At 45.5% G+C, this 18,839-nt stretch overlaps 1 protein-coding gene and 1 long non-coding RNA gene across 3 annotated transcripts in view; one reads left to right on the top strand and one right to left on the bottom strand.

Annotated features, from left to right (window-relative positions):
* The window catches only part of ARRB1 (arrestin beta 1), a 70,840-nt gene extending 68,959 nt beyond the window's left edge, over window positions 1–1,881 (bottom strand). The window contains exon 1 of one of the 2 annotated variants that reach the window (XM_058687737.1): window positions 1,223–1,881. Coding sequence is in view for 1 of the 2 variants with exons in the window: in XM_058687739.1 (XP_058543722.1) it covers window positions 1,223–1,242 (20 nt within the window). In the remaining variant the exon portion in view is untranslated. The remainder of the gene's footprint in view (window positions 1–1,222) is intronic. The other variant, XM_058687739.1, reaches the window with a different exon arrangement.
* Window positions 1,882–12,236: 10,355 nt separating this feature from the next.
* Window positions 12,237–14,451, top strand: LOC131488571 (uncharacterized). Its single transcript, XR_009250255.1, has 2 exons — window positions 12,237–12,464; window positions 13,781–14,451. It is a non-coding gene; the product is annotated as an uncharacterized LOC131488571 (long non-coding RNA).
* Window positions 14,452–18,839: the final 4,388 nt, after the last annotated feature.

Raw genomic sequence — 18,839 nt, 5'->3', positions numbered from 1 at the left:
GGGTGTAAGAGGGGTAAGGGGGGGGAGATGAGGGAGAAGCTTCTACTAGCACTTAAGGGAGTGGACAGAGTGAAGGGATATAGATGGGGTGACAAACCTGGGCGCCTGATCAGGGCTGGTCTTGGTCTAGAGGGGCTGTCTCCAGGGGCTGCCCTACCCCAGCCTCCTCCCCCTTTTGGTCCCAGTTTTCCATTTCAGAGGCAAAGCCTCTCCCTTTCTGAGCCAGGGCAAGCTCCTACAAAGATAGGAACCCCTCTTCCCACCCCAGCCTGAAAGAGATCCTGGCCAGCCACCCCAGGCCTCCAGAGGTCAGAGGGAAAGGAAACAGAGTGGACAGGATGCATTTTTCTCAGGCTCCGGGGGACCTGCCACCCCGTGTGATGTGTGTGTGCCACTTCTTGCCACGTGGGGACTGGAGTGTGTGTGTCAGCAGCCCCAGGGCCTGCTGGCTTGTGACCAGGGGGTACCAGTCTGTGGAGGCATTAGCCTGACGTCTCTGTGGGGGTTGGTGCTGGGGTGGTCTTGCAAACACTGTGTTGGGGAGACATGTGCCAGCACAAGTGTCCGTGTCCGTGAGGGTGTGCCTCAGTGAGAGTGTTCATTACAGTGAGTGCAAGGGACAGTGTATGCGTGTATCAGTGTAGGCCAACATGCGTGTGCCAGGATGAAGGCGTAGAATTGATATGTGTTGCAGCGTGACCTGTATGTGCCAACCTGACTGTCAGTAAGAATGTGTTCACAAGTGGGTACCAGTGAGCGTGACAGTGTGTACGCGATCGGTGTGTGGCAGTGAATGTCAGTGTGTGTGCCTGCGTGAGTGTGCCCGCGGATGAGTGTGTCCGTGTGTCCATGTGAGCGCGTGTGCCATTGTGTGCCAACCTGCCCCCTTGTGTCTCTGCGTCTGCTGGCCACTGCTGGGTGTCGGCAGCGAGTGAGTGTGTGTGAGTGTGTGTCCGTGGCGAGAAGCCGCGAGCCAGATAGGGCGGCCCCGGGTCCTCGCCTCTCGGTACCCCCGCCCACGGCCCCACGGCCCCACGGGCCCCACGGCCCCACCGCCCCACCGCCCCGCCAGCGACCGCACAGGAGACCTCGGGCACGGGAGAGCTGCTTGCCGCGGGGCCAGGCGTCAGCGCTCCCCGGGGTGACCCACAGGAACCCCCGCCCGTGCCCTCGCCCAGGTCGCCCCCCACGCGCACCGGGCCGGGCCGCCGCCCGCACTCACCGCGTCCCTTTGTCGCCCATGGTCCGCCGCGGCTGCAGGAGGTCCGAGGCGACAGCGCCCAGGCTGGAAAATCCCCGGCCGGCAGGAGGAGCGCGGGCCAGCCGGCTCCCGGCTCCCTGCTCCGCCTCCTCCGCTCTCCCGGCCGCCGCCGCCCCCGCCCCGGGCCCGCCCGCCGCGCCGCACAGCGCCCGGGCCGCGGCCAGGGGCGTGGAACAGTGCGGGAGGGTGCGTGTGCCTGCGCGTGGGTCTGCGTGTGCCTGCGTCGCGCGCCAGGGCAGGGCGGCTGGCGCGTCAGGGCCCCGAGGTCGGCATTGGGGGTCCGCACGGCCGTGCGCCCAGCTGTGTGTGTGTGTGTGTGTGTGTGTGTGTGTGTGTGTGTGTGTGTGGTGTACGTGAGGGTGCACGCTGGGGTGTCTATACGTGCGCGTGTAGACACGCTAGTGTGCCGGTGCGTGTGCACGACCGTGTGCGCCGCCGATTAGGGACTGTGTTTGTGTGATGGAACGGTGTGCACGTCTTTGTGCATTTGTGTCTATGTGCAGGAGCGCTCCCCCGTGCACGCCGGGGACAGCCTTTGTGTGTGCGGGAAGGTGGAAGCCCAAGGTCGGCCCACCCCAAGGCAGAGCTCCCTCCCTGCGGCGCCCCTGGTAGGGTGGGGGTGGGGGCCTGTCGGAGACCCCGGGTGCCTGGAACGACCTTAGCGCTATGCTCCACCCTCCCCCACCCCAACTCCCCGCCCTTCTGGAGAGATAACACCCAACAACCCAACAGGGACCGGAAGAAGGGGCCCAGAGGGCAGGAGGAGGCAGCAGTCAACGCTGGGGAACTGATGAGGGTGGGAGGGGACCGGAGGCCAGCAGGGGTGGTGGCAGTGGCTGCCCAGGAAGAGGAAGAAGTGAGCACAGGAGATAAGAAAGAAGCCTAGAGCTGGCCTGCTGTGGACTGGGAGTCTGACCTTGCCGGGTTAGCACAATGGAAAGGCCCCTACCAAGCTTCATGGCCTGTTTATGGGTGACACTGGACACGAGCCCTCTTCAAAAGGGCTCCAAAGGCGGAGAGTGAGATACCAGCTTGCACAATTGTTCACAGGTGTTTGCTGGCCTCCCCTGAGTGCCTGACGCTCGGTAGGCGCCCAGTAGATGTTAGCTTATCCCTCTGCAGACATCTTAGTGTCCTGGAAAACCCTGGCTGGGATTCTGCTTTGTCAGAGGCCTCTTCCTGCTCTATGCTCAGTGGGAGAGTGTGAAGTCTTTCCCACCCTGCTCAGTGCTGGGATTTGGCTAATTGGACCAGACAGTCCTAATATTGGCATACTATTGGGAGGAAAGGAAGCTATCATTTACTCTTCTGTGATTGTGGGTCTGTAAACATCTCCAGTAATTATGCTCAGAAGTAGTTACCTATGCTTATCATATATAGGTGGGTAAAGATATCCCAGTATAATTACTGTAATTATGTCCAGATAGAGGGGTGGTTGAGAAGGGGTGTGCTGATGGGCAGACAGGGTGGTCCAGGGTCTGGGCAATGTTAGGAATTAAAAGAGTGTGGATTAAGGCCCAAGACTTTCCTCTTGGCCTTGGCCACTGGGCCTCAGCCTCACTCCCACAGGGGAAGGAGAGGAAGCCACCTGCTGTTTCTCCTGAGGCCAGGGATATTGAGAGGGGCACCTGAGAGTCCTGTGTGATGACAGGAGGCTCATTGTGTGAGCTGGAGAGGACCCTAACTGGGATGGAGAGACCAGATCCTGCCACTCTCTGCATCAGTTTCCCCACCTAGAAAACACAGGGGCAACCCAACTGTATAATCTTCAATGGCGCTCCTTGCGGTGATGACCAAAGCACCTGGATTTTAAAATGCAGACAAATTCTTCATTTGATTCCATAAATAATTTGTGTTTAGTTTACTACAAAACATAATGTTGTAAATCACTTCCAAGTGAAACAAACAGTCCAGGAAGATGCATCAGATGGTACCAGGTAACCCCGACCCCAACACAGCTCTTCTCAGCCCATTTTGTAAAGCATGGTCCCAATGTTCTGGGTACAGTGAACAGACTGGTAGACTGAGCGGTCAATACGCAGGATTTCAAGTGCATCCCCACTGATAAATTCTTTTCCCTGGTTTATAAATACGCAAACTGATGCTTGGAGAAGCTGAGAAGGTTGCCCCAATCCATAGCCTCCTGCGGACCTTGGCCTCTGACCTCCCCTTCTCCAGCCCCCGCCCCCCCCCAAGGGAGGCTAGTATGTAGTAGAGCTAGACGTTGACCTTCGATTGACTCTTCATTCAATAATTCTGTGTCAAATGTGCCATGCATGGCTCTAGGAACTCACAAATCAGTGATCAGTAGGACAAACAGAGCTGTCATTCAAGTGAGGGGTCTAGGATGGGGGAAGAGGAGTGAAGGGGTGTATATATAGAGAGTATATATACTCTATACTATATACTAGGAATACTATATTCCTAGTATAGTTAAAATGAACAAAATTGTGAAAGTGGTATGTTGAGACCTCTATAAATATAAACGATCTGATTTCAGGCAGTAATAAGTATCATGAAGGAAATGAAACAGGGTGATGGGGGCAAGGGTACTTAGAAATGGGCTCTTGACCTCTGGGTGAAACCTGCAGGTAAGGACCCAGTGATGGGCGGTCCTTAGCTGGGCCTTTCTGAAGCCCAGGAACAAGGTGAGGGTGCCTGGGTTTTGGTGAACAGGGACGTAGTGGTGCAGATCATACAGGGCTTGTGGTTGGGCTGAGGAATTTGGGGAGCCAGTGGAGGACTTAGGAGGGGAGAAACGGTAACTGCTCACATCTTTAAAGGTCACTCTGGCTGTTGGCTGGAGATGTCTCGATCCAGACAAGCAGAGGCAGGGCACCCCCTTACCAAAGTAGGCAAGAGAGAGCCGATGGTGGTTTGGACTATGGTGGTGGCAGCAGAAAGGAGAAGAAAGGGGTTCATACATATTTGGAGGCAGAGCACCTGCTGAGGGATCAACTGTGGATGGTGGAAGACCCAGGATTACTCAGAGGTTTGGGACAGGTCTGTTTCTTCCACCCCTTATGCAGGCCACCTCCCTGCACCTTCCTTCAAGGGCACTGATAGTTGAGAGTCCTGGAGGCTCCCTCCTTCCTATCTCAATCCATTGAGATCCAGACTGGCCTTTCTAACAGGCAAATAGATTCTACTGCTGAGGCTCATAGGAGACGGTCAACTCCAACTATGACCCAGCTTGGGCCAGTCACATGCCTGAGGTTTACCACTCACAGTAAGAATTCCTTAGCAAGGGGCGCCTGCGTGGCTCAGTCGGTTTAGAGTCTGACTTCAGCTCAGGTCATGATCTCACAATCTGAGTTCAAGCCCTGCGTCGGGCTCTGTGCTGACAGCTCAGAGCCTGGAGCCTGCTTTGGATTCTGTGTCTCCCTCTCTCTCTGCCCCTCCCCTGCTGATGCTGTGTCTCAAAAATAAATAAAAACATTTAAAAAAAAAAGAATTCCTTAGCAAAAGAGAAAGAGAAACGAAGTATTACTCCTGCTTTATAGATGGAAGAAAAAAAAAAAAAAAAAAGAAGGCTCTAAGAGGGAAAGTCCTTAAGCCAAGGACATAGCAAATAAAAAGTAGAGTTGCAGCTCAAACCTAAAGCTTCTGTTTAGCTGGTCAGGTAGTTGAAGGTCAGATTGAAGAGGGAGTGAGCAGGTGGGTGGGCAGAAGTTTTTAGCTCCCTGTTCAACAAAGGACGTGAGGCTGACTGATGCGTGCCTTTGAGATGTTAAAGATTAATAAGCTAAGGAGCTTCCCTACTTCTGCCCCAACCAGAAATCTAGGTATCATCTTTGACTTCCCCTTTGCCTCCCTTGGTCAGTATCAAGCCAGTCCCAGACATGTACCTCCTAGTGTCTCCCAGTAGAGCTGAAGAGGTAGGCAGGAGCCAGACCATGCCGGGGCTGGATGGTCATGTTAAGGAATTTGGTCTTAATCCAAAGATCAATGAAGAAGCTTTGAAAGATTTTAAGCACAGTGGTGACATGCTCAGACATGCATTTTCAGAAGATGGCTCTGGCTGCTGTGTAAAGAATGGGCTGGACATGAGCCAGAGGGGATGCAGAAGGGAGGGACCTTGTCGGCAGTTTAGAGGAAGGATGATAACCACATTCCAGGGAGAGGACATTCAACAGCTGCAAAACCAGGCAGGAAGGAGAGGGCACAACTCTGAAAGAATTCAGATGGATCTGTGGCCAAAGCACAGAGACAGGTTGAAAGGGGTTGAAAAGGACGATGGGTGCTATATCTTGAGGAAGCAGGCTCATAGCTGGGTCAGCCCCCTAATATGGCAGGATCTAAAGAGATCTAGGGGCACTTGGGTGGCTCAGTCGGTTAAGCGTCTGACTTCGGCTCAGGTCATGATCCCACAGTTCGTGAGTTTGAGTCCCGTGTCGGGCTCTGTGCTGACAGCTCAGAGCCTGGAGCCTGCTTCGGATTCCGTGTCTCCCTCTCTTCTCTCTCTGTTCCTCCCCTACTTGCACTCTGCTTCCCTTTATCTCTCAAAAATAAATAAATTTTTTTAAAAAAATTTAAAGAGGTCTTCAGTTTGTCTAACAAGACTTCCTTATGGTGGGATTGTTGGTATTAAACTATCACTAAGTGGACAATTCAAGGTTCTCATTTGTAATCAACAAAACCAATTCTGGCTGACTTAAACGTACAGAGAACTTATTGGCAGGATATTCAGACGCTGTTACTGCCGAGGGAGGATCGCCAACTATTGCCAGCATCAAACCTTGCCCCAGAAATTAGGTATGGCCACTGCCACCTCTGTCACCAGAAAGGATTCTTCACTGGCCCTACATCTCAGAGTCAAAGGCCTCCATGCATCAAAATCCCCCATGATTGGCTGAGCCTAGTCATGTGATCCTTTTGCAGCTTTTGCTGCAAAGTTACTGAGAAACCGTGTTGTTGGCATTTGTGATTCCCATACTGAAAGGCAGGCTTTAACTTACTCCAACACTTATAGGGTAAAAGATTTGAGGGAGTTTAGAGGATGAGTAGCCAAAAATTACAAGTACCCACTCTACTGTGAAATGCAGCTGAATGAGTTACAGTAACAGCTCAGAACCAGAAGATGACAGGAAGGGACAGATACCCTTGCTAACAGAGAGGGCTTTGCCAGGTTGTGGTAGTATCGTTCGCTTTCTAAACAAGAGAGGGGCACCTGGATGGCTCAGTCAGTTAAGCAAGCGTCCAACCTGGGCTCAGGTCATGATCTCGTGGTTCCTGAGTTCAAGTCTCAACGTCCAGGCTCTGTGCTGACAGCTCAGAGCCTGGAGCCTGCTTCAGATCCTCTTCTTCCTCTCTCTCTCTGCCCCTCTCCCATTGGCACTCTGTCTCTCCCTCAAAAATAAATAAACATTAAAAAAAAAAAAGAGAGAGAGTCAGTTGGGTGTCCAACTTCAGCTCAGGTCATGATCTCATGGTCCATGGGTTCGAGCCTCACATGGGGCTCTATGCTGACAACTCAGAGCCTGCTTCAGATTCTGTGTTTACCTCTCTCTCTGTCCCTCCCCGCCCATGCTCTGTAACTTTCTCAAAAATAAACATTACAAATTTCAAAAAAAGAGAGAGAGACAGCAGATATGATTGTAGCAGTGGTAAAGTATCTTATAGTTGACTAACCCCCGGGAGATAGCAATATAAACTTTGAAAAAAATATAAAAACAAGAATTTGGGGGCTCCTGGGTGGTTCAGTCGGTTAAGCATCTGATTCTTGATTTTGTCTCAGGTCATGATCCCAGGGTCATGGGATTGAGCCTTGCGTCGGGCTCTGTGCTGAGTGTGGAGCCTGCTTGGGATTTTCTCTCTCCCTCTGACCCCCCGCCCTTGCATGTGTGCTCTCTTTCATAAATAAATAAGTAAATAAGTAAATAGGTAAATAAATAAATAATAAAATAAAATTTAAAAAACAAAGGAATTCGAAGGTACTGGAGTGCAAACAAAAACTGTCCAAAACTGGAGGAGATTTTGCTCTTGAAAGATGGGAACCACACTGTGGGAAATCTGCTTTTATATGTTCTTCCCCTGAGGGCACTTCCCAGTCTGGGCAGTGTAGGGAAGCTGGAATCAAGCAGAAACCTGGAGGGACCTGAAAGCTGTTTGAGGTATCAGAGGAAGGAATTTGGGGCTGCTAGAATGGCTGGAAATTGAAGGGGGGAAATCCTGGAAAGGAGGGAACTAGAGGGGCCAAGACCCCAAATCTTCATATAGATTGTTCTCAAGTCCTCTCTGACACATGGGCAAAATCATGTAGTTTCAGCCCCAGAAAAAGAAGTGACAGGTCATCGAAGCAAATATACGCAGGCCAAGAAGTAAATGAAAAGATGATTCACATCTTATGACATGAGGGAAATGCAAATTAAAACAGCAATGAGGGGTGCCTGGCTGGCTCAGTCAGTAGAGCATGTGACTCTTGATCTCAGGGTCATGAGTTTGAAGAGTCCCACTTTGGGCATAGAGCTCACTTAAAAAAAAAAAAACAGCGATGAAGTACTGCTACGCACCCATTAGGATGGATGAAATTTGAAATACAGACATCAAACGCTGGTGAGGATGTGGAGAAACAGGAACTCTCATTCATTGCTGGTAGGAATACAACTTTGGAAGACAAGCTTCCTTGGAAGACAGTTTCTTACAAAACTAAACATACCCTTACCATATGATCCAGAAATCATGCTTTTTGGGATTTACCCAAATAAGCTGAAAACGTATGTCTACACAAGAACTTGCATAGATGTCTGTAGCAGCTTTATTCATAATTGCCCAAAGTTGGAAACAGCCAAAATGTCTTTCAGTAGATGAATGGATAAATAAACTGGAATACATCCAGCCAATGAAATATTATTCATAAGTGCTAAAGATAAATGAGTTATCAAGCCATGAAAATGCAGGGAGAAACCTTAAATGCATATTGCTAGGTGAAAGAAGCCAATCTGAAAAAGCTACATACCGTATGATTCCAACTATATAACCTTCGGGAAAAGGTAAAACTATGGAGACAGTAAAAAGAGCAGTGGTTGATGATTTTTAGGGCAGTGAAAATACTCTATGATACTATAATGGTGGATACATGTTATTATATATTTGTCCCAACTCTTCAAATGTAAGACATCCTAATGTAAATAATGGGCTTTGGGTGATTATAATGTATGAATATATGTTCATCAAATGTAACAAATGTACTCCTCTGATAGGGAATGTTGATAGTGGGGAAGGATATGCATGCGTGGGGGGAGGGGGGCAGATGTGGAAAATCTCTGTACCCACTTTGTGGTTTTGCTGTGAACCTAAAATCACTCTAAAAAATCTTAAAGAATAATAATTTTTAAAAATTTTTATTTATTTTTGAAAGCGTGACAGAGCAAGTGGGAGGAGGGGCAGAGAGAGAGAGAGAGAGGGAGACACAGAATCTGAAGCAGGCTCCAGGTTCTGAGCTGTCAGCACAGAGCCCGACACGGGGCTCCAACTCAAGAGCTGTGACATCGTGACCTGACCCGAAGTTGGACGCTTAACCGACTGACCCACCCAGGCGTCCCAAGAATAAGAATTTTTTAAAGGAAGTGAAAATGAGGCAGAAAAAACATTTGAATAAATAATGACTGGGAATTTCACAAAGTTGGTGAAAAAAATCAACCTCTAGATCCAACGAGCTCAGCAAAACCCAAGTAAGATAAATACAAAGGAATCATATCTAAGTACATCATAATCAAATTTCAGAAAACCAAAAATAAAGAGAAAATCTTGAACGTGGCCAGAGGAGAAAAGACACGTTACAAACACAATTATATAGGGAAAACCAATTCAAATGAAGATTGACATCTCATCAGAAACAAGAGAAGCCAGAAGACAATGGAATAACATTTTTAAAGTGCTGGGGGGGGGGGGGTTGTCAACCCCAAATTTCATTTCAAAAAATGAAAGCAGAATAAAGATATTTTCAGATACATGATGGCAGACTGCATTCATCACCAGCAGAGTTGCATTACAAGAAATGCTAAAGAAAGTTCTTTGAGCTGAAGGAAAATGGCACCAGATGGAAAAGGTAGATCCTTTGAAAGGAATGAAGAACACCAGAAATGGTAAATATATGGACAAAATAGAAGGCATTTTTTTCCTTAACTTTTAACTGTTAAATACCAAATTAATAACATTTTACTATGGGATTTTTAAGGCATGTAGAAGTAAAATATATGACAACATTAGGACAATAGGACATAGAGGACAGAGGTAAATGGAATTATATTGTTGCAAGGGTCATATATTTTATTCTAGGTCGATAAGTGTGACATCCTAACTGTGATAAGTTAAGGATGCATATTATGATCCCTAGAACAAACACTTAAAACTTAAAAAGTAAATAAATGAAGATGAAGTATTAAAAGTATTTGACTAAACCAAAAGAAAACAGGAAAGGAGAAACAGAGGAACAAAAAAAAGAGAGGGAACAGAAAAAGAAAACCGATAGCAAAATAGTAAACCTAATCCTACCATATAGAAAATCACATTAAATAAAAATGGAATAGGGGCGCCTGGGTGGCGCAGTCGGTTAAGCGTCCGACTTCAGCCAGGTCACGATCTCGCGGTCCGTGAGTTCGAGCCCCGCGTCCGGCTCTGGGCTGATGGCTCGGAGCCTGGAGCCTGTTTCCGATTCTGTGTCTCCCTCTCTCTCTGCCCCTCCCCCGTTCATGCTCTGTCTCTCTCTGTCCCAAAAATAAATAAAAAACGTTGAAAAAAAAATTTAAAAAAAAAATAAAAATGGAATAAATATTTCAGTTAAAAGAATAAAAAAATAAGATCCAACTATATGCTGCCTTCAAGAGTCACACTTAAAAAAATTTTTTTTGATGTTTATTTATTTTTGAGAGAGACAGAGACAGAATGCAAGTGGGGGCAGGGGGCAGAGAGAGAGGGAGACACAGAATGGAAAGCAGGCTCCAGGCTCTAAGTTGTCAGCACAGAGCCTGACGCAGGGCTCGAACTCATGAGCTGTGAGATCATGACCTGAGCCCAGGTCAGATTCTCAACCGGCTGAGCCACCCAAGCTCCCCAAGAGTCACACTTTAAATATAAAGACATAGATAGATAGAAAATAAAGGGATGGGGCCGGGGGGGGGGGGGTGGCAGTGCCCGGAAAGCTCAGTTGATTGAGCATCTGACTCTTCATTTCGGCTCAGGTAATGATCTCATGGTAGCAAGATTGAGCCCAGCATCTGGCTCCGTGATGAACATGGAGGCTGCTTAAGATTCTCTCTGTCTTGGGGTGCCTAGGTGGCTCAGTCAGTTAAGCGTCCGACTTCAGCTCAGGTCACGATCTCACGGTCCGTGAGTTCAAGCCCCGTGTCGGGCTCTGGGCCATCAGCCCAGGGTTTTAAAAAACCCAAGAAAACAAAGAACATATTAAACCCGAAGCAAATGGAAGAAAGAAAATGATAAATATAAGAATATAAATCAATGAGATTAAAAGAATAGAGAAAAATCAACAAAGCCAAAAGTTGGCACTGTAAAAAAAAAAAAAGATTATGAAAACCCTACAACACTGATTTTTTTAAAAAAAGGAAATACAAATTACTAAGATTAAGAATGAATATAAGAATATCACTCAGATCCTACAGATATTATATAGATGATAAAGGTTATTATGAACAACTTTACACCAATAATCCAACAATTTAGGTGAAATGGGCAAATTCCTTGAAAAACACAAATTACCAAAACTGGCACAAAAAGAATAGAACATCTGAATTCTAATCCAATCTGACTTTATTATCAAAAACCTTGTCACCAAAAACCTCCTGGTCTAAAGGACTTCAATGGTGAACTATAAAAAATATTTAAGGAAGAAGTAATACTAATCTTACTCAAACATACTCAGAAAATAAATGAAGGAACACTTCCCAACTTATTTTAAGTGACCCTAATAATCCTGATACCAAAACTTAAAAGATATTACAAGTGAAAAAAACCAAACTATAGTTAAGTATTCCACATGAGCCTCATTATACATGAAAGCAATGTAGTTTTATTAGCAGAGCATAATACATAGTAGGTGCTCAAAAAAAAAATCCTGAAGTATTAGCAAATTGAATCCAACTGCAGATGAAAAGACACACTATATCATGATCAAGTGGGATTTATCTCAGGACATAAGGTTGGTTTAACATTTTAAAATCAGTGTAATTTACTGCATTAATGGATTAAAGGAGAAAAGCCATATGACCATCTCAATAGATGCAGAAAAAAGCATTTGGCAAAATTTAACATCCATTCATGATAAAAACTCACTCAGTAAATTAGCTATGGAAGGGAACTTCCTCTAGCTTAATAAAGGAAAACTATGGAAAGCCTACAACTAACATGCTACTTAAAGTTGAAATACTAAGTACGTATTTAATACTTTAAATACTAAATACTTCTCCCGTAAGATCAGGAACAAAGCAAAGATAGCTCTCACCACTTCTACTGAATGCAACAGCGGGGATCCTAGCCACTGCGATAAGGACTATGGTTTGTGGGTTCAAGCCCCCGCATCGGGCTCTGCTCTGACAGCACGGAGCCTGTTTGGGATTCTCTGTCCTCTCTCTCTGTCCCTCCCCTGTTTGCATACGATGTGCTCGATCTCTCTCAAAATAAATAAATAAACTTAAAAAAAAAATCTGGGCTTCTAAGTTTGAACTATATGCCCCCCACCTGGACATAATTTCTGGAGGGGGAACAACTACCCTACCTTAACCTATCTTGCCCCACATCTCCTAGTTCCCTTCCTCAGAGTCCTCTCTTCCCCTTCCCCTTCTCCATCCAGAAATCAGCATCACCAGCTTTCTGACCTACATCTCACCCCCCAACTATTGCAGACCCTCTAGAATTCAGAAAGCGCATAATGCTAGTGGCTCTAGAGGTGACACCCACAAGCCGTGGGTTCTTTGGTCTCTTCCAGCAGAATAAAGATGGAGGAGTAGTGAGAGTCAGGGCTAGAATTGTCCCCTTGGAAAGGGTGACCAAGTACCTAGATGTGCCCTAGACAGAGGAGTTTCCTGAGACCTAGCACTTTCCATTTTAAACGGGGACGGTGGTGGGCAAACCTGGATGGTTGGTCACCATCCCTCCTGGGAATCCTCCCCCCACAACTACCTTCACTCTGAGAAGGAAAGTGTAAGTGCACTATATCCTGGCCACAGTGGAGAATGCCAGCTCCCAGGTGAGCAACCTTGTAAGGTTTGGTTAGATGTTAAGAGCAAAGATGCCTCCATTCTCAGCCCAAGACGGGCTCTGGATGGAGCTCAGCAAGGCCTGGGTATGTTGCCAGAGGAAGGAACACGCTGAAGGAGCAAAGGGGTCCTACCTTGGGGAGGCCGCCTACCCAAGGTGGGCTGTTTTTTGCAGCCACCACCCTGCACACAGCACACTTCATCCAACCCCGTCATATCCCTGCCTACCCCACATTTTCTACCAAGCACCCGTTTGTTTCTGCATTCAGCATTCACATACATTTATTTTCATAAAAGGACTACATTTTGTTAAGTGTTTAAATACAGAATGTTGCTAAGGAAAAACTCAGTTTTGCTCCACCCTACCTCACCCTGCCCTATGTCCCCTCTTCTAAGGAAACCAGCAAGCTTTTCTAACTTTAGATGTGGTGACTTTCACCCCAAATCTGATTGGTATGCATTTACCTTCATGTCTTGCTTGATCAATTGGATGAATCATTATGGACTCCCTTCATGAAAAAACGAAGAAATGTGCTCCCTTAAACTACTGTTCATCTTCCAATCCCTCCCCCATTGTATTGGTTATAGTGTTAGCTTATTCTTCTACTGATTTTTTCCTCAAGCTCAATAATCATTTACAATCTTTATTCCCAGTTTCATCCACGTTAGCTATATCTCACACGTTCTACCATGTAACATGAAGAAATTAGCATCCATACTCTATTTTACCTTTCCTCCACCCTATTCTGGCTTCAACACTTCTACTATTACTTTTACATTGCCAAGAGTTATAGTTACCTATGTTTTATAACCATAATTAAGTCTTTCATGCTTTACCTAGAGCATAATTCTGATCATTTAAATCCAGTAAACAAATAGCCCTTACAATGTTATGATTAGAAATAAGTTCTAATTGAGAGTGTTGTGGATTCATCAAACAAGAAATACATCTCTTTTAAAAAAATCAGGACAGAGTTCTGGGAAATTACGACTCTGATTGCCAAAGCAAAAAATATAATGTCAAAGTCTAGGAGCTTGTGACAGAAAGTACGGAAGTGCTTAAATTAATCAGGATGGGACATGTCAGCGGGACACAAGAGTCAACCTGAAAGAGCTCTCAATGGTCAAACCTGGGAAAATCTGAGTAACAAAATAAATAGTGTAGTATTGGAGGATAACACAAAGTGTAAAGCAAATATACTTGAGTCCAGGATGACCTAAATGATTGAATAAATAAATAATTGGGGGGAAAAATCTTCCTTATGGAAGAATTCCAGAAAACATATGTAGCTGCTCTCCCCTCCAGATGGAGCTTAATTGTCTCTTCTCCCTTGAATGTGGCTGCACTGAGTGACTCACTGCCAAAGAATAGAGTATGGAAAGGGGAAAAATAGTAACTTTACAGGAGACAAATCTGACAAACAAACACCTGCTTTAATCAAGTGACCAGGGTATCAAGTCACCAGCTGATATCACGTGATGAAAGAGGCACTTCACCTATGTGGTATTCTCCCTCAAAGCAACCCACCCCAGTCTGGTCATGGGAAGAAGTCCAAACTGAGGGATGTTCTACAAAATACCTGACTAATACTCTTCAAAACTGTCAAGGTGATTTAAAAAAGAAGACCAAAAAACAAAAACAAAAACAAAAAACAAAAAACAACAACAACAAGGAAAGACTGAGAAACTGTCACAAGAGAGGCTCAGGAGATGTGACTAAATACAATGTGCTATACTGGATTGGGTCCAGAAAGAGAAAAAAGATATTAGTGGGAAAATTGTTGAAATTTGAATGAAGAATCTGGAGTTTCCATAATAGTAATGTATGAATGTTCGTTTCTTAGTTTTGATGTACTATGGGTACGTATGATGCTAATGTTAGAGGAAATCGGGCGAAGGGTATATGAGAACTCCCTGTGCCATCATGACAACTTCTCTGTGAATCTAAAATTATCCCCAAATAAAAGGTTTACCTGAGGGGTGCCTGGGTGGCTCGGTCAGTTGAGCGTCTGACTTTGGCTCAGGTCATGATCTCACGGTGCGTGAGTTGGAGCCCCGCGTCGGGCTCTGTGCTGACAGCTCAGAGCCTGGAGCCTGTTTCAGATTCTGTGTCTCCCTCTCTCTCTGCCCCTCCCCTGTTTGTGCTCTGTCTCTCTCTGTCTCAAAAATAAATAAACGTTAAAAAAATTTAAAAAAAAAAAAGGTTTACCTGAAAAATATCTGGAAGTGTCCAACTCTTGATTTAGGCTCAGATCATAATCCCAGAGTCATGGGATTGAGCCCCATGTTGGGCTCTGCACTGAGCATGGATCCTGCTTAAGAATTTCTCTCTCCCTCTTCCCTTCCCCCCTTTATGTGCGCGCGCTCTCTCTAAAATAAAATTTAAAAATCTAGAAGCAAAAGTCATGGAATTCTCCAAGAATAGAGAAAAAAAAATTTTTTTTTTGAGAGGGGAAAAAATCGTATCACAAAGGATCATTTCAAGTGTCCTGGTATTTGTATAATGAATATTCCAGAGAGAAAAGGGAAAATAAAAGCAGGAAAATAATTAGAAATGATAGAATAAAATTTTCCCAGAGAAGAAACATCACATCTTTAAGATTAAAAGTACACACTGAATACAGAGGAGAATAAAAAACAAAAAACATGCATGCTTAGGGTCTCATGAGGTATCAGAAAGCCTAATAGCTCCTGGAAATTGAAAACAAACAGATTATAAAGGTATAAAGATCAAGTTAGCATCAGGCTTCTCTGGAGCTAGAAGCTATGAAACAATGGCTTGCAAAATTGGGGCCGATGTTTTTGAAGCAGCCAAACTAAAAAACAAGTGTAGGGTCCAAATAGAGTTGTGAGAATGAATAATGTTTACCACCCATGCACTCTTGCTGAAAAGAAGTTACTTGAGCTTGTCTTCAAGGAAAACAACCAAAAAAAGGAAGATATAAGGTTGTGATCTGGTTCTCAAAGTGTAGCTCCAGGGCAGCGTCTGGTATGCTGTTAAAAATGCAAATTCTCAGGCCCCCCCTCTGACCTACTGAATCAGAAACTCTGAGTGTGGGCTCCGAGATTTGTGTTTTAACAAGTTTGAGAACCACTGGATTTGTGGATGGTGTTCCCAAATCTTCAGCAGTCTGGTGCACCTACCGTGCACCACAGCCGTGTGGGCTGCTGTGAGTTGCTGCATAAAATGCCCCCCTCACTCCCCGTTCCACCCCAGTCTCAAGGCGAGACAGACTCCAGAGTCTTCGCGGGACCCTGCTGAAGCTAGTCTTCAGCCAAGAATATTTCCTTGCTTAGCTTTCTTCCCCTGCTTTATCCTGGTGATAGTGATTAACTGTGGGAGTGGTCTCAGTTTCACCAGAATCCTTGCCTCAGGCTCTGCTTCTGGGTAGCCTGATCTAATAGCCAAGAAACAACAGAACTAACTCATACACACATTGAAAAGAATGGGTAATAACTGTTTGCCTAGAAGTATTTCATTTAAATTGGAACAGGAAAACATAGGTTCTGGTAACAGCATTTTAAAAATGTCTTCAACAATGAAGTGAATTCCAGTTAATAGATTGTACAATTAAGAAGTTTAAAACTCCTAATCATATGATAAAGAAGGCGCATGTTTCTTCTCTCAGAAAGGAATGGGAAAGATGCCAAAAAACTCCAGGAAAAGCACAAAACTGTACCAGAAAATTGTGATTCAAATATGAAGTAAACAAAAATGTGGCATGGTTTTAAACAATTGATGATATGTAAGGAAAGAAAATTATTTGGTCTTAACATTTGAAATACTCTTTTTTTTTTTTTTGGCCTTATTTTATTTCACTTTTACTTATGGAAAAATTCAAATATATGCAGAGGCAGAAAGAATAGCAAATTCAGCCCCATGTACCCATCCCTCAGCTTCAATGGTTATCAAGATCTGCTCAATCTCAAATACCTAGAGTTTTCTCTTTTACAGTTGATTTGTCTAAATGAGGATCCAGACAAGGTCTGTATACTGCATTTGGTTGCTATGTCTCCTACATGCCCCCTGGGCTGCTCCGCCTTGGGCAACACCAGTCTAGGGACCGAAATGACATTTCCTTCCCTACTGACCCAGTCACCACCTAAAATCTGCAGGGGTTGTTCTGTTCTTGTTTTAAGGCCAAATCCTTTGTCTTAATCAATATCATCTCCTGAAATAACCATTGGGTCATCCTCACGTCCAGGCTGCTTCAAGCTTTCTCAAATCTTCAGTTTCTTTAGAGTCAAAAGAATATCCAGGTGCTTTATCTTTAGATTTTAAAGGAACTTTTCTTGGTGATCCGGTCCACATGGAAATGTGGGATTCCCCATTCAAGCATAAACACTGAGGCAGGTGTCTAATGTCTAGAAATCTTCTGGACTTTTCTGTTCACTGAAGTTTATTAAGAGCTCCTCTTAATAAATAAATAAACATGCAATGGACACTTGAGTGCTGGATGAGATTAAAGAGATCCAGACAGGGCGCCTGGGTGGCGCAGTCGGTTAAGCGTCCGACTTCAGCCAGGTCACGATCTCGCGGTCCGTGAGTTCGAGCCCCGCGTCAGGCTCTGGGCTGATGGCTCGGAGCCTGGAGCCTGTTTCCGATTCTGTGTCTCCCTCTCTCTCTGCCCCTCCCCTGTTCATGCTCTCTCTCTGTCCCAAAAATAAATAAAAAACGTTGAAAAAAAATTTAAAAAAAAAAAAAAAAAAAGAGATCCAGACAATGCTCTAATTTATATCTGGACTTCTCAGAAAATTCAGAAAGTCTAGGTTAGGAGCCAAAAGGTGTTTGGAGCTACAAGTGCAAAATCCCCCCAGGAATGATCCCGTGGGTCCCAGTTTTTGTCATAAATTTCTCACTTGACCAGGAAGGTGAAGGAGGTGGCCCAGCCTGGGACACACAGATGGCCATCATGGAAGCTTCTGACTCCAGTCCAACCATGCCGGGGTCTTAGGTGCTGGACTTTACCCCTTCCCTTCTCTGTATCAAGTGGTTGATTCTAGGTGGTGCTGGGAACACAAGAAGAAGGGAGTTTCAATCTCAGTGGCCCAGGGCCTCACAGTGACCTGCGGGTGGACCAGGGTTTGGACCCAGGTTAGTCCAGGTCCATATTGTACTCACTTCTCCTCCTTCCCCAGCCCTGTGAAATCTGGGAGCCAAAGGGAAAAGTCCTAATGGGACCTGGGTGTTCCCAGAGGGGCCCAAAGGGGATTGCCTACGGTCAGAATGGCCATGTTTCCTGCAGTTAAACCGTTGACTCAGACAAATGTCAACAGACACTCCCAGAAACACGAAACCAAAAGTCAACCAACCGACTAACAGAAAACAGTCTCTCCGACAGGTGAGGAAAAATTGGAGAATTATCAAGCCGATTTCTTCACTATTGTGCTAGAGGCCTGGGGGACTCAAACATTAACCAGCTAATCTGTGTGTGTGTTGGGGGCTTGGTGGGGTGGGGGTGGGGACTGTCTAGCTTGAACATGCCAGACACTGAGTCCCTGCCCTCAAGGAAGCTTCCTAAGTGCTCTCTGCCTGTGAATGATGAACCTCTGATGGCAGAAATGCTTTTCATCATGTTCTCATTCATTCTCATTGCCAGTATGGGGTCAGGCACAACATAAACACTGTGTGGATGAATTCCATTTTTGAAAATGAGCCTACTCTCTCTGCCACCAGATAATTCTTCCAGCATTCAGTGATTTTGTAAATTTTTTCTAAAATTTTACAGAGAAAATTGTCATCAGGGAAGGGAATTTAGAGGTGAAATTATGCATGCTGCTTTGTAGACATATTTTTTAAATGCCTTCCTGGATAAAGTAGGGGAAGCAGAGGGAGAGAAAAGGCAGGCTTAGAACATTTGCTGAGGAAAAGGCTTTTGATATCTGAAGGGGGTGTGGGACTGGTGCAGACTATGGTGCTGTGTTCAAGGATATCTAAGGATCCATAGCCCTGAGGTTGGGAAGGAAGCAGGTGTTGGGATGGTCATCAGGGGCATATCTTCAGGCTTCTAGGAATGTGTTCCTCATTCATTCAACTGTACTTATTGAGCATCTACTCTGTGGCAAACCTTATTTGAGGCATTGGGGATCCAACAAAATTCCTGCCCTCTAATGGAGCTTACATTTTAGTGGGGAGAGCAGGTGAAAAAAAATAAGTAAGATAAAACTAGAAATGCATTTACCCGGGGGTGGCTGAGTGGCTCAGTAGGCTGGGCATTGGACTCTTGGTTTTGGCTCTGGTCATAATCTCGCAGTTTTGTGAGTTTGAACTCCGTCGCAGGCTCTGTGCTGGTAGCATGGAGCCTACTTGGGATTCTCTCTCTGTCTCTCTCTCTGCCCCTCCCCCACTCGCATTATCTCTGTCT

The sequence above is a fragment of the Neofelis nebulosa genome, chromosome 10 (assembly GCF_028018385.1).
Source record: "Neofelis nebulosa isolate mNeoNeb1 chromosome 10, mNeoNeb1.pri, whole genome shotgun sequence".
NCBI lineage: Eukaryota > Metazoa > Chordata > Mammalia > Carnivora > Felidae > Neofelis > Neofelis nebulosa.
The sequence above is the reverse complement of the archived record's forward strand: the minus strand, read 5'-3'. Positions and strand labels throughout refer to the sequence as shown.